Below are 15,452 nucleotides of genomic sequence, written 5' to 3' on the forward strand. Positions count from 1 at the left end.
AGAGAAATAGTTAATGGCTTCAAGTCACCTATCAAACTGTTGTGACCCGGCAGGAGCCGTTGAAGCTGCCACCAGACTCCAACAGCGAGGGGCCTTATGAGTTGGCCTGGAGGATGTAGAGGACCCTGGACAGGGTTCCAACTCCGAGCAGGGTGCAGAGAGACTGGTTGGCCACCAGGTGGTGCCTGAGCCTTGGATCAGTGGGGAGGAGACAAGAGAGAGTGATCCAGAAACCACCTGTGAGTTGTTCCGGGATGCACGCCGTCGAAGGGCTACTCGGCGTCAAGAACAACTATATAATTACAGGAGGTAATTATGCTCAGCTGATGCTCATTAAGCTCCTCTCCAGATTATAAAAGAGACTGCTTGTGTCACGCCCTTCTTGCAGAAATCAACGTTAAGGACTAACGAGAAACAACCTTGGCAGGCTGGATTGCTGCCAGAGTTTGTTTGTATTGCTGCCAAGGTTTGTAGGACTTGTTGCCAAAGTGCTTATCTCTTTGTTGATTTGGCTTTCAGCCAACGAGAGTCTGGACTTATTAAAAAACATTCTCATTTACGTTTGTCTCGGCTTTTGTTCCTGGACGGAGGAGGGGGGTCAGAACACAAACTATACCAGTGGTTCCCAAACTTGGCAACTTTAAGACTTGTGGACTTCAACTCCCAGAATTCTCCATCCAGCTCTGGCTGGAGAATTCTGGGAGTTGAAGTCCACAAGTCTCAAAGTTGCCAAGTTTGGGAACCACTGAACTATACCGTCTCCTTGATTAGTGTTCCAAAGACTTGGTCATTAAGCAAAATGGTCTCTAAGAAAAGACATGGCTGAAGGAGAGACACACACACACTGTGGAGATTACTGGTTGTTGCCATCTCATTCAGATAAGGTCTCTTGAACAGTGTCTGAAATATTTGTCACAAAATGATTTTTATTAGCATATTTGTGAATGCTCACCAACCAAGGGAAACTGAGAACTGACTTTGCTGTCTTTACCTGAAATTTACACTTTCCCCCCAAATATTGTTCTTTAAAATGTAGAGTCATTTTAAATTCACTTAGAATGCATTGATGAGGCGGACAAGTATGTGTTTGGCTCAGTCATATATACAAAATCATGTACCTATGAAATTTGCTCAGTGGGGAGACAGTAATTCGTTTTGATTATAAGATTTGATATAAGATGAAGTTATAATCTTTTTTTTTAGATACTTACTTCAAAATGGTCTAGTTCACCTGATTATGTTCAAATAACTATCATAGTACTAAAAGGATTTGAGAAACAAGGAAAAGTACTTAGAGAAATGAGTGAAAGACAAATCCTTGTAGCATAGAACATCTGGGCATTTTTAATAAATTGCTAGTGAAGTATTACTTAGAAACCTAACAAGTCAAAGATTATGTGATTAAATGGATGCTAAATTTGGATATAGTAATAGATATGCAACAATGAGACTTTCAATGGAAGAATGTTTTATTCACTCCAAATAGTAGAGATAATTGTGTAACATTGATATATTACTCAGTACTAATTGCAAAATGGACAGTCCATCCTCTAAAAATTGTGAAAAAGCACTTAGCAGATTGGGTCATTCTTTCTTATTTCGTGGCAATTGGATAAAGCTCAACAATTCTGGAAGATTATTTCTACCCAAATGAGACACATCGTAAAAATTGAATTTTATTTCACACTATTTGTTAAATGAAACTTTATTAAACCTATTTCTAAAAAATATGTTAATGTTTGACCATGCAAAATGGTGCAAGGATATTGCATGCCATTTCCTGGAAAAAGTTCTTTGATCTCTTCATTGGAAGAGTGATTTAACCAAGCTGTGGGAATGTATTTTGATGCTTAGAATGACTTCATGTTTTAAAAGTTAATCTGACAGTGAATGCATCAAAGACACATTACAGCAATATGAATTAACAATCATTGAAGCTGCCAGAAGAGCAAGAGCCATAACTTTGTGTCTTCCTTGACACATGAAGTGATTTAAAGATGAGGAAGAGGAGGAGAAGGAATCTGACAGAATTTAATTCAAACTGGAAACCATTTCTAAATCACAGTTAAATATATAGACCTGTACTCCGCGAGCTGCACTAGCTTCCTATTGGTCTCTGGGCGCAATTCAAGGTGCTGGTCATTACCTTTAAAGCCCTATATGGCCAAGGACCCAGATATCTGCGAGACCATCTTCTGCCACATATTTTCCAACGACTGATAAGATCACACAGGATGGGCCTTCTCCGGGTGCCATCAGCCAGACAATGTCGGCTGGCAACCACCCGGGGGAGGACCTCTGTAGCCGCTGGAATAAACTGCCCCCAGAGATCTGGACCAGGGGTGGGTTTCTCGCCCCGTTCCAACTGGTTCGTGCAGCTCCAGCTGCTCCTGGAGGATCGCGCAGGCGCTGTATGCGTCCTGCGCATGCGTGGAAGCGCAGAACTCATCAAAACGGGGTAAGGCACGCGGGTGGGCCCTTCGCCGTTCCCGGAAGTTACTTACTTCCGAGTTTGCCGACCAACTGGTTCGCAGGGACCGCCGCGAACCGGTTGAAACCCACCCCTGATCTGGACCCTACCCACTCTCATGGCCCGAAAGGCTATTAAGACCTGGCTATTCCGGTAGGCCCCGGGCTGTTGAACTCATGACTGAGTTCCAGCCCCGATTAGACTGGGTGTATGTTGCGTTTTTTTTTTAATCTATGTTTCTGTGTTTTTTAACTTTTCTATTTTTAAAATGTATTGTTGTAAGCCGTCCGGAGTCCTTCGGGATTGGGCGTCCTATAAATTCATTAAACATCAACATCAAACATCAAACATCAAACATCAAACATCAAACATCAAACATATACAAAATTTGAATTTCTTTATGCATAGAGCCTATATTTCAATTTTATGAAATTTTAAAATCAGAACACTCTACGGTATCTGTAAGGTTGGAATTTGTTGTCTCATTTGGTGATACATTTTATCTCGCCCATGGATCCTCATGTTCATTCTTTGATTAGAGCTTAATGGTGATTTCTAGTCTTTTTCTTTCTTTTTGGTGCAGCTGGTACTCCTAATGTGCTGAAAAGTACAGTGTCCAAAAATCTGCTGTACACTTAAAATGCATTTGGTTTCCATAGTAGATTTCATGGGTTTATCAACAACAGAACACTGAGGAAACACTTGCTTGAAGATGGAAAGTTTGAAATCATCAGTGAGAGATATGATTCAACATGTTTAATCACCAGATAATTCAATCCTAAATTTAATTGATTTAATAGAGACTCATTTTAATTCATCATGGTATGTTTGAATTGGTGACAGTTGTTTTTCAGACTGTTTTGGTTCTGTTTTTGTGGTTTGTTGTTGCTTCTAAGGAACATAACAACAGCAACAGAAAAAAAAAACTTAACTTTGAAGTGTGATGTACTGTTTGGTTTCATCCCCAAGCTATCTGGTAACTATTCCACCAGAAAAAGTAGATATTTTTTTATATCTGGGGAATATGCAGACCAAAAACAAACTAATTTTATAACAGATCTCCCAGTTATAGTCAAAATGTTGAAAAGCCTGAAAAGACATCTCTTAACTATTCCCTTGCTATGCATTTTTAGTTTGTTATTCCGCAACTTATATGTCCACACTTGCCAAATGTGGACTTCTTCCTTAATAAACATCTGTTAAGAGTTAGGTGTGCGCCAGTGGTGGGATTCAATTGATTTAACAACAGGTTCTCTGCCCTAATGACCAGCTGGGTAGGCGTGGCTCAGTGGTCATGTGACTGTGTGGGCATGGCCAACTCAACATCACTCAGGTCGATGGGTGCTTCACCTTAGCTGTGACAATGTAATAAGGGTTAAGTGGAGAGGCGGTTTCTGTAAGCAGGGCAATAAAGATGAGGCTAGAAACAACACCATAATGTTTCCTTCCTGCCTTCCTTACAGGATTAGCCCTGTAAAGTGGAGAAAAACAAATGGAAATTTATTCCAACAACCAGTTCTCCGAACTGCTTGGAAAGTTAACAACCAGTTCTCCCGAATAGATGCGAACTGGCTGAATCCCACCACTGGTGTGCGCATTATAGCTTTCATATATGGAGGAATACATTTATTGTTATGTAGTATGTTCTTTTCTATACCACTATACATTCTATCCCTCTTCAAGACATAATATGATTAGCAGGTTGGGTTTTTCAGTTCTCTGATTAGGCTGATGGGGTTTGAATGTGCTGGGATAATGAGGGAGAGATAAATTCTGTTCCTAAGATAGTTTCATTTTGCTGGGGTGGGGGAATGGAATGACAGTGTTCAGTGACTAAAGAAATAATAAACAAGGAATGGAAATTAGAGAACAAACCACAGATAATTCTATGACATACAGTAACCCTGGGAGATTCATACTGTTCTTGTTTAGGCCCCAAAATGTACAGAAATCAGTAACTTGACACCAGAACCAATTTTAAGATTTATGTGTGTATTATTAATAAATCATTAGCATCTGGATGTAAATAATCGAACAAAAAATATTTATTGTGCATTGTATAGTAGGAGATGAATTCAGGATAGACATGTATTCAAAACTTTTGTAGAGCCTTGGATTGTCTTCCTTCTTCCAGTATTGCGCCACCAACAGTCTTGCTGCCGTTATTAGGTGCAGAATCAAGTTAGTCTCTACCACTGTAAAATCAGTACATATACCTAATAAAAATAACTGAGGAGTAAACTTTATCCTTCTTTTAAAGATATTTTGCATAACCCACCATATTTTTATCCAAAATATGCCTTAACCTTTTGGCAGGTCCACCATATATGATATGCCTTAACCTTATCCAAAATGCCTTAACCTTTTGGCAGGTCCACCATATATGATAATATGTAGCATCGAGAGAACCACACCTCCAACATTTAGGCTGTACATTCGGATACATAGAAAGCCAACTTTCTAGGATCTATATGCCATCTATAGAACATCTTGTAAAAATTTTCTCTCAGATTTTGAGCTTGTGTAAATTTCACATTTCTTACTCAGATTCTTTCCCATATCTCCAACATTATTGGTTCTTCAATATTTTGAGCCCATTTTATCATACAATCTTTAACTAATTCTGTTTCCGAATCCATCTGGACATTGAAAGTCACAAACTTAGCCGAGATGGCTAAAATATCGGCATATCTTAAAGATCACTCAAATGAGAGATATAAACGAGACTGGAAAAAATGGATTGACTATATACAAAATAAATACTGGACCAAGAAATTCCAGTTAGCCTATGCTTAAGATCAGAAATGATTTAAATTGTTTAAAGTTAGTTCAGCAAGAAGAAGCTAAGGTCAATGTAGAATGTCATTAATTTCTTTATTTCTTTTTTCTCAATAGATTTTAGACTGTGTTAGTTAAAAATCCATACCGTGTACGGGTTCTGGGAAGTCAGGGGGGGGAAGGAGGAGGGGGGTTGGGGGTGGAGGGAGGAGGGGCATACAAAAAAATTGTACTTCAATGTTTTAATGATTGACGAATGATGAAATATTTGTGTTTTTTAAAAGAAATAAAACCCTTTGGGATATGGAAAAAAAAAACTTTTGGAGAGCCCTATAACTATTGACTTTTATAGTCCCCAGACTGAATATGGCTATTTGAAAAATATTTTTGGTCTTTCTTCTCTCCCATTTTTCAGCCGTTGTCCCCAATCCCCCCCATCCTTCTCAAAATGGCTTAGATGGAAAACTCTCTTGGCTGGATTTCCTCAGTAATAGGGAGTTAAATCTTCATTCTAGCTATTTTTATATAGGTTTTATGGGACTCTTGGGTTAAGAAGCAAGGCCATGGAGTTTTTTGAGCTCTCTGTTATATCCTGGTTGACCTGTTCACTATTACTTGTTTTGCTGTTTGGCAAAGCAAGGAACTGATAATGCAGACAGACACATAACAAGTTTTTGTACATTTTGTATTTCACAAGATGCTCAAACCACATTATGAACTGTATGTATCTGTTTGTCTTGGTTTGTCGGGACCTAAACATCAGCCAAAACTCATGGTTTTGCATTGCCAATCACAATTTTGCCTAATTGGAACATAGCTGAGTGCTACTGATGTAGGAAACATTATATGGATCTGGTGCATTATCCAAAACAGAATGCTTTTGTGAATTGTTGGTTTAGCTTTGTGTCAGGTTCTTGCTCATTGGATTTTGTCTAAATCTTATTTCTTCTGCTCTGGCTGTAAGACCCAGAAACATATTACTGTATTTTTGGAGTATAAGACGCACCAAGGTTTTGAAGAGGCAAATTAAAAAAAAAAGTAGGTAGGTAGATAGGGGGAGAGGGAGAGAAATACAGTAGGTAGGTAGGGAGAGAGAGAGAGTAGGTAGGTAGGTAGGTAGGTAGGTAGGTAGGTAGGTAGGTAGATAGAGGGATAAAGAGGCAGAGAAATACAGTAGGGAGGTAGGGAGAGAGAGAGTCGGTAGGTAGATAGAGGGAGAGGGAGAGAGAGAGAAATACAGTAGGTAGATAGGGAGAGAGAGAGAGAGTAGGTAGGTAGGTAGGTAGATGTTTCCAGGTGTATTTATCCATGTGCTGGAGAAGGAAATCGCTAACAACCTGCAGCACCTAAGACTTGTTTCTGCTGGCACAGCACTTGATCAATGTAATTCTCATCAACCACTCTAAGTAAAGAGCTTTCCGAAAGGAAAAAAAAAGTTTTTGCACTCAGCAAACCTCCCCAAAACAGCCCATTTTTGGCAAAAATGGGCCCGTTTTTTTCCAAATAAAAGGCATGAATAGCCTGGGGGGGGCTTGCAGAGTCCTCCGGGGGGGTGGAGGGGCCAAAAATGAGCAGAAAACAGCCCTTTTTTTGTGAAAACTGGCCCATTTTTGTCAAAAAATTTGCATGCATAGCCTTATGGAGGCTTATAGAGTGCTGCTGGGGGTTGGGGGGGCAAAAAACGGCCCATTGTTTGCTCATTTCTGCCCCCCCAGCCCCCAGGAGCTCTCTGAAAGCCTCTATAAGGGTATGCATGGCCAATTTGGTGAAGGGGCAGGGCTTCGGGGGGCAAAAAATGCTGTATTCGATGTATAAGACACACCCAGATTTTCAGCCTCTTTTTTGAGGAGAAAAGGTGCATCTTATACTCCGAAAAATACGGTATATATTAAGGTGACCAGACATCCCGCTTTTGGCGGGACAGTCCTGATTTTTAACAATTTGTCCCGCGTCCTGCGGCGTTTTAAAAAAGTGCTGGTTTAAAAAAAAAATTAATCAAGGAACACTCCCCCCCCCCACACCGGTCAATGGTGTCCCGCTTTACCAATGTTAAAATCTGGTCACCTTAGTATATATGGAGCTTATGAGCAAACAGTTGTATTTCTAAACTTTGTTCAATAAGAACAAAAACTAAACGATGTCGGAAATATTTAGCATATTGGTGAAGGAGCCTGTTTTAGAGATCAACATTTGGAAAAAAATAACTGGGCCAAATCCAGCCTCTGAGAATTAGAATAGTAGTGTTGTTCATGCTGTTGAGTTAATATCAGCCTCAGGTGGGAAATTCTAGTAATATCCACAGAAGGTGATTCAAGACAGATCTATCAATACAACTCAGTTTGACCTATCTCAAGGGTAGTGTTCAATTTTAACGAGTGTGAACTTCAACTTCTATGCTAGCTGGAGAATTTGGGGAGTTGAAGGCCACATCTTTTATAGTTGCCAAAGTTGAGAAATGCTACTCTAGTGGTACCACAAAAGTGAGCAAGGAAGATAGCTGAACCTAAGGTAAAATGAGTGTTGGATGACTCCCATCTATTTGCTACTGTACATCAAACTTTGCTTTCTTCTGGTTGACATTAGTGGCTCCAATTATAATTTTGGACTTCTCCTTGAGTTTTATGGATTTATGCTGGCCAAAGTTACCCTAATACAAGCTAGGCATCCATATACATTTTCTAAACTTTCTTTAAAAATATGTGGTGCAGTTGGATTTATAATTCTGTGACAATCATCTTAACAGTCGTCTTCAAGGTAATTTGGAAGGTCTAATCCAGGTGTAATGAAGAACAGTTTTCATGAGTGACCATTTTGGGTTGCGATTATTAGAATTAATTGTGGGCCAACACACCTGGAAACCAGCAAATTAAGCAGGCTCCCCTAAAAGATGCAGTGGACTAGTTTTTATCCAGCCAATGAATCAGGCTCATATAAAAGTTCCCTCAAAACCAGGGGTGGGTTTCAACCGGTTCGCGGCGGTCCCCGCGAACCGGTTGGTCGGTGAACCCGGAAGTAAGTAACTTCCGGGAACGTCGAAGGGCCCGCCCGTCCGCCCGCATTCCTTACCCGGTTTTGATGAGTTCTGCGCTTCCACGCATGCGCAGGACGCATACAGCGCCTGCGCGATCCTCCAGGAGCAGCTGGAGCATCGCACAGACGCTAGTATGCATGCGTGCGCTGCGCGCGTGCACGAGGACGCCGCCGGCCCCGTTCTAACCGAACCGGTTGGAACGGGGCAAGAAACCCACCCCTGCTCAAAACATAATGTTTGAATGTTGTGATTTGAAGATAGAAACTTCTCAGGCTTACAACTCATTTTTTCCTCTCCCATGCTTTTCTGAACAGCTGTCTCAATATGGGCACTGTAATTTGATATATTTTACCCTGCATTTTTAACACGATTTTGTAATGGCTATGCTGTGAATTAATCTGGAGTCCTTCCCACTAGCAAGGTGCTTCACCATATTAAAACCTTTAGATATTTACTTTTATAATGACATTGTGTGTGGGAGTGTGTAATGTGTGGGATTTCCCGTCCTAAAGTTATATAAAGCTAATAGGGTTTGTTGATTGTTTTCTTAATTATTTTCCAGTATTATGCCCTAGTCTGTTCTTTGTAATATAAATTACTCTGCTGGAATAATAGGCATGAGCTCTCAGTCTGTTTTTGTAATTTGGTTGCTGTGGTAATATTCAGCCTTCCACAATCCTGGCATCTCCAGGGAGACCAAAATTGTTGCCGTCTTTACCAACTTGATGTTGTCTATGTTGTAGAACATTTCTGAAAACAAATCCTAATTGTATAAATTTGCACTGAATATATATATAGATAATGCCCATGTTTAAGGTGCAAAATAAAGTAAGTGTCGTTCTAGAAAAAAAATGAGAATTTTCTACAAGCATGGCCATTTATTTTTTTAAACCACAATGCTGAACTTGCATTTACTTTTTGATTAAGTGCTGGGAAATGGATTTTTAAAAGAGAATTATAATCTTTTCTGAGAGAAAACAGTTTCAGAATATAGATTGATGGATTGTGTGATTTGATGTTTCTTATATAAAAACCAGACTGAATATAGAAAACTAGAGAGTTATGAAAAATAATTCTAATCTTTTCTTTGGCACGTAATCTTTCTACATGCAAATGCCTATTTAAATGGTAGACAAACATGGGGTTTTTCTATCCAAATTTTAAAGTGTTATATAGTCCAAGGTATACTTTATCACAATTTTTGCTTAAAAGTGGCCCTGACTTTTAATTATCTTTCCTTTATTGGCATAATCCTGACTCATTACATTAATTGTGTTAGCCTCATGTACTGCCAAATCTGTCCTTGTCCTTAGCCTTTTCACTTTTATCTGCTGATTGTGTCCTGTTGTATTTGGTATATCTTTAATTCTTTAACAAAGTTAAGAGGGAAGTTGAATAATAAAAAAAAAATCTTGTTTATACAGGCCCATGAAGGAAACATGCCACTATGTGGGGGTTAGTATGTCCTGTATTCCAAACATTGATAAGGTGAAAGAAATCTCCAAAACAAAGCAAACACATGATTTACAAACAAGGAGAGCTTTTATGATAATTGCCAGGACGGAAAAATTTTTGTGCCCTTGAACAGGTCTTCTTCACAAATGCAAAAATCTCTTTTCTGATGGTTCTTTTAATTAGCAAACCTCCTCTTACAGTTACCTAGGTTATGTCTAAATTTCCTCCAGCCCACGCTTTGCACAAATAATATTCTCTTCTTGTGCCCTGAACAGGGTCATGAGATCCATGTGCTTCTTGATGCTGTAGGAATTTATAATATCAAAGATTGCAAATTCAAGGGAACGATCTGAAAATCAGCTAGTACGTATGAAACCAGGTTGCAACAAAGTGAAAGGGCATTGTCTCCCTGGCACTTTTGTGCTGTATGGACTTCAACTCCCAGAATTCCAGTAAGCAGGGTTGAATCTGGAATGTTTTCAGAATGCTGCATTGCTTGTTACTTTCCTCTCTTTTTCATCATTATGTTATTGATATTTGCATGACGTAAGACAATGCCTCCCTTTTAAGTCCTATTTTGCTGGGTCAAATGGCAACTAAGATGTTCGTGTCTTTACTATCGTCGCTCATTATAATTAGCAGATTGGATGATTTCAAACAGGGATGTTCTTGCTGGTTCCACCACAAAACCGCGGTAGACTAAAGCGCGCTCGACGAAAGCGCGTACGTGACATCATCACAGCGCGATGAAAACAGCACGCTGTGAGCGGTAAAGTTAAAATTAACGCGTAAATCTAAACCTAACCCCCCCAAACCTAACCCTAAACCTAACCCTAAACCTAACCCTTAACCTAACCCTAAACCTAACCCTAACCCTAAACCTAACCCTTAACCTAACGCTAACCCTAACCCTAACCCTAATGCTTAACGTAACCCTAAACCTAACCCTAACCCTTAACCTAACCCTAACCCTAACCCTAAACCTAAACCTAACCCTTACCTTTACGTGAATCAGCTTGCTTTAAAAGCGCTTTTTAAAGCGCCCTTTTTTCTCCGCGGTCGTATTTGTCGCACTGCTGATGACGTCAGGTACGCGCTTTAATCGGGCGCGCTTTAGTGCACCGCGGTTTTGTTGTGCCACGGTTCTTGCCAGCCCTGGTCCTTGAGGAGAACTATGCCCAGGATGTAAAAACTATGATTTGGAAGTTTCAGGTTTAATTTTTAACTCGGTCATGAGCTAAATGTGTTCTTAAATGTACCACTCACCTTCACACACACACACACACCCCGCTTCCAGCTCTGCCTGTAACTTAGAAAATCCCATGTTTTTGAGACATGGTGCAATTTTATTTGGCAAGATGCCTTCAGGCACATCCTTCACTTCCATCCTGTTGCTCTTTACATTCCCTAACTTGCATGTCTAATCTTGCCACTGTTGGGGGGAGGAGGAGGGCTGAAGAGAGTAAGACACAAAGAAGGTATTTCTTCTTCCCCTATCTTCTTGCCTGGAAAAGACATAAGCTTCAGTTCAGCACATGCCAAATGATGCTACTCTTGACATTTCATTCATTCGTTAAAGGTAAAGGTAAAGGTTCCCCTCGCACATATGTGCTAGTCGTTCCCAACTCTGGGGTGTGTGTGCTCATCTCTGTTTCAAAGCCAAAGAGCCAGCGCTGTCCAAAGACGTCTCCGTGATCATGTGGGCGGCATGACTAAACGCCAAAGGCGCACAAGACACTGTTACCTTCCCACCAAAGGTGGTTCCTATTTTTCTACTTGCATTTTTTATATGTTTTCGAACTGCTAGGTTGGCAGAAACTAGGACAAGTAACGGGAGCTAACTCTGTTACACAGCGCTAGTGCTTCAAACTTTTCTGTTCAACAAGCTCAGCGTCTTAGCCACTGAGCCACCGCGTCCCTCCATTCATCAGTTATGTAACCCTTAAGTGCTGTTGATGTTGAGATTTGGCCTTACTCTTTCTGTAGAAAATAGAAAAAATTGTTTCAAATCTGAGAGCAAGTCTATGCGCAAATTACTAGGTGGCCCCTGATGTAATTAAGCCCCTATAGCAGAAATGCTAATTATTATTAATTTATTGCTGAATTGGATCAAGTGGTAATTGTGGTGTCTTGAGTTATTTTTTTTTAATCTTACAGGTTGTTTTGCATTTGAACCCAATTGCTTCAATGCATATTCATCAGAAACCTTTGGTGTTCCTCCTGAACTCTCCCGTGCCTCTAACATGGAAAGTGAAAACAGAAAGACTTGCTTTGGGGATCCAGAGACTTTTCATTGTAAGTATTTGAAATATCCTGACCTTGTGTAGTAATGTTTCATATGCGACTGATGGATATGGACAGAGAAAAATAAATGTTAATTAACTCTCAACATTTCAACAAAAAATCTCTTAGGGGCCGGGTGGGGGCTTATTTGAATTTTTGTTTAACATGGGTGGTGGTAGAGGAAGGTTATAGGGTTGCCCTTACTGTGTGATTATCGACTACAGTAGGTTTCCTGCTTTGATCAACCGTGGCGCCTCTGACAGATCACTATCTTTAGAAGATGCAGTAGCTATAATGTCAAAGGTTAAGAGCACTGTAAGAAATTAGTAAGAAACTTGCTTGCTGTGTGGTCTGCCAGCAAAATTCCTGTTGAGTTGAGCCCCTTATGATCAGGACAGAGTTTGAGCTGAGGTTTTGGTAAAGGCTCAATCTTAAGCCCAACATGAAACCATGGCATGTTTCTGAAGAACGGTCCCGCAGTCACCTACTATTTAATAAATTACACACATTGACCATTGGCCAGGATGTGCTGTTAGTAGAGCTGACCAGACAGATTGTTTGGGTTGAATTTTTAAGCTATGATATCATGTCTCATGATGACTCCTTACAACTTCATCATTTAACATCCCAATTTCTGAAACAAACATTATTTAATAGATTATACAAGAGTTATACAAGCCACAAATAATCTCTGGAAAATGTCACATCTGGCACCTGGAAGGACATTCTCCAAAATAATGAATATAGTATTGTATGACAGTTCTACAAAAGGGCATCGCCAGTAAGGAATCAATCTTTCTTGGATTTTAAAAGAAAAAAAATATTTTTTTTAAATTGCAAAACTATTAAAGAAATCTCCAAAAAACTATTATGCATACTTACCGAATGTGATATGTTTCTATGCATTTTCTTTGATATATAGTATGTTTTTTTTCCTGTGCTTTTAAAATAAAATACATACTTTTGGTGCACAGTTGTTGAACTGAGAAATAGTGGCAGACAGTCTTTGATGGATTTGGTGAATGAATGTGCCAGTCCATAAAGTGTTCTGTTTTGTTGGACAACACATTGCTTAAAATGAAATCCCCCATTTTCATTGGTACTTTTCACTGGAGAAAACTATATTGTGATGGCTCTTCCATCTAAATCTCATAGAAAATATTTTGGATAAGTTTAATTAACCTGAATAACTGTGTGAGGAATGGACACAGCTCTACAGAATGTGACCTAAAGCATAAGAGAGAAATCACGTGGACTAATTCTCCTGAAGTCATACAATTTTGTATGAAGAAGTGGAATCAATCCAATGAAATGTTTTTCCACATCAAAGACTCCCTGAAATATCCTTTTTTTAATATAACCGTGAGTGGAAAGGGCAATTCCACCTGCTATAGCCTTTCAATTTTGAATTTACTGATATAATTCAGGCATAAATTTATGAATGGATGAAGAGTTTTTACCCTCTCTCTATATACACATCATTTTCTGTGTTTGCAGGAAGATTGAATACACCGTCCATTAAAAAATTAAAATGGTGCCTCCTATTCATTGAAAAAGAAAGACTCTCAGTCGTGACATATGTTTACCATGATTTTAGTTTATCTTGGATTTCTTTCTGACCACATGATTTTAAGAGGTTCTTAATTGGTTGTCAATGTTTATTGATTTATTGATTTAATACTTTTCCCTGATTGGCAACGGTTGACAGGACCCTGTTTAAGCAGTAAAATTGTAACAAATAAGTGAAGAGAGATTTATAACAAAGTGAGATGTGGGAGAGGAAGAAGGAAAAAAATAATACATTAGTAGCCAAAAAGGTAAAATTGAATGAAACGTAAATTTTCCAATGCCTTCCTTCATAACAGAGAGAACTTATTTTTATGCCACCAATTTAGCCTCTCCCACCACCATCACATCAATGTTATTGACCCCTGCTGAGGAATATGTTTTCCTCTATATCACCCAACAAAATATGTGGTGGGTCTTTTTGCTGAGAAAATAGCCCAAAAGGAGATAATCAAACAATCTTTTTCTCACCCTCATTTTGTTTTATTTGTATTTGTATTTGTATTTTATTATTTGTATGCCGCCCTTCTCCGGGAGGACTCAGGGCAGCGAACAATTCAAGGGGGGGGGGGGGAAAGGGGGAACATAAAAGACCAAATACAAATAATAAAAGTAGACAACAGTCGCACAACCATACATGTTGAGAGGGGAGGGAACTCATCACCCCCAGGCCTGCCGGCAAAGCCAGGTTTTGACGGCTTTTCGGAAGGCCTGGAGAGAGGTGAGGGTCCGAATCCCTGCGGGAAGTTCATTCCAGAGGGCCGGAGCTGCCACAGAGAAGGCCCTCCCCCGGGTAATAGCCAGGTGGCATTGGCTGGTAGATGGCACCCGGAGGAGGCCAACCCTGTGAGATCTAATGGGTCTGTGGGAGGTAATTGGCAGCAGGCGGTCTCTCAAGTATCCAGATCCAATACCATGAAGGGCTTTATAAGTTACGACTAGCACCTTGAAGCGTATCCGGAGACTGATCGGTAACCAGTGCAGCTCGCAGAGGATAGGTGTAACGTGGGTGTACCGAGGTGCACCCACAATCGCTCGTGCGGCTGCGTTCTGGACGAGTTGAAGTCTCCGAATACTCTTCAAGGGCTGCCCCATGTAGAGTTTTACCTTTCAATGGCTGTGATTTTTCAAAACAAAGATCCAATAAAAGAATTATTTAAAATATGCATTTATTTACCCAGATTTTAGGCCTTCCAATCCAAAAGATGACTCAGAAAATTATAAATTGTAAGAAGTAAAATAACATTTAAAAAAAACAGTTCTTCCATATCATGCCTAAAGTAAAAAGGACCTGCCAGAAACCCTAATCCAGAGTATTTCTGCATGCTAGCTGGGGAATTCTGGGAGTTGAATCAATTAAAAAAAGGAGTTTGAATTTACTATATTTTAAGAAGTTAATTTGCACTGAAAAGCAGTGCAAAAACTTCTAACTTATTAGCAAATAAATTATGCTCACCTATACTGATGGACTAATTTAATAGCGGTAGTAAATCACTATGAAAGATTGCTATCTTTAGTTACTTGTGCATCAAATATTCTTGAAAGTGAATTGAACAGAAGTTGGAAGATAATCAAAAAGAAGCTGCAGTTCATATGTCTAATGGAGCATAGCTCTGTGTTAAAATGCATAGAGTGTGCTGTAAATTAATTCATGTAATGGAGTATTATGTTTCATAACATACTAGCACCTGAGCTACATTAATCTGAGCAGGGACTCTCCTGGGTCTTGAAACTCAATTCCTCTTTAAAGCAAAACATGGATCATATAATTGGGTTATTTATGGTCTTTCTACAGTAAAGTTTTATGACTGGAGTTGTCATGATTATATCAAACATATTTTGCAGTCTTACAGAAATCAAACTTCCCTT

At 39.5% G+C, this 15,452-nt stretch overlaps 1 protein-coding gene across 3 annotated transcripts in view; it reads left to right on the plus strand.

Annotated features, from left to right (window-relative positions):
- Positions 1-15,452, plus strand: part of TGFBR3 (transforming growth factor beta receptor 3) — a 191,566-nt gene that overhangs the window by 102,496 nt on the left and 73,618 nt on the right. For all 3 annotated transcript variants that reach the window (XM_087719314.1, XM_087719316.1, XM_087719315.1), the window contains exon 4: positions 11,892-12,029. In XM_087719314.1, coding sequence (XP_087575440.1) covers positions 11,892-12,029 — 138 coding nt within the window. The remainder of the gene's footprint in view (positions 1-11,891; positions 12,030-15,452) is intronic.

Source organism: Thamnophis sirtalis, unplaced genomic scaffold (genome assembly GCF_051295495.1).
Source record: "Thamnophis sirtalis isolate CommonGarterSnake01/CBP01778 unplaced genomic scaffold, rThaSir2_p1.2 scaffold_7, whole genome shotgun sequence".
NCBI classification, from domain to species: domain Eukaryota; kingdom Metazoa; phylum Chordata; class Lepidosauria; order Squamata; family Natricidae; genus Thamnophis; species Thamnophis sirtalis.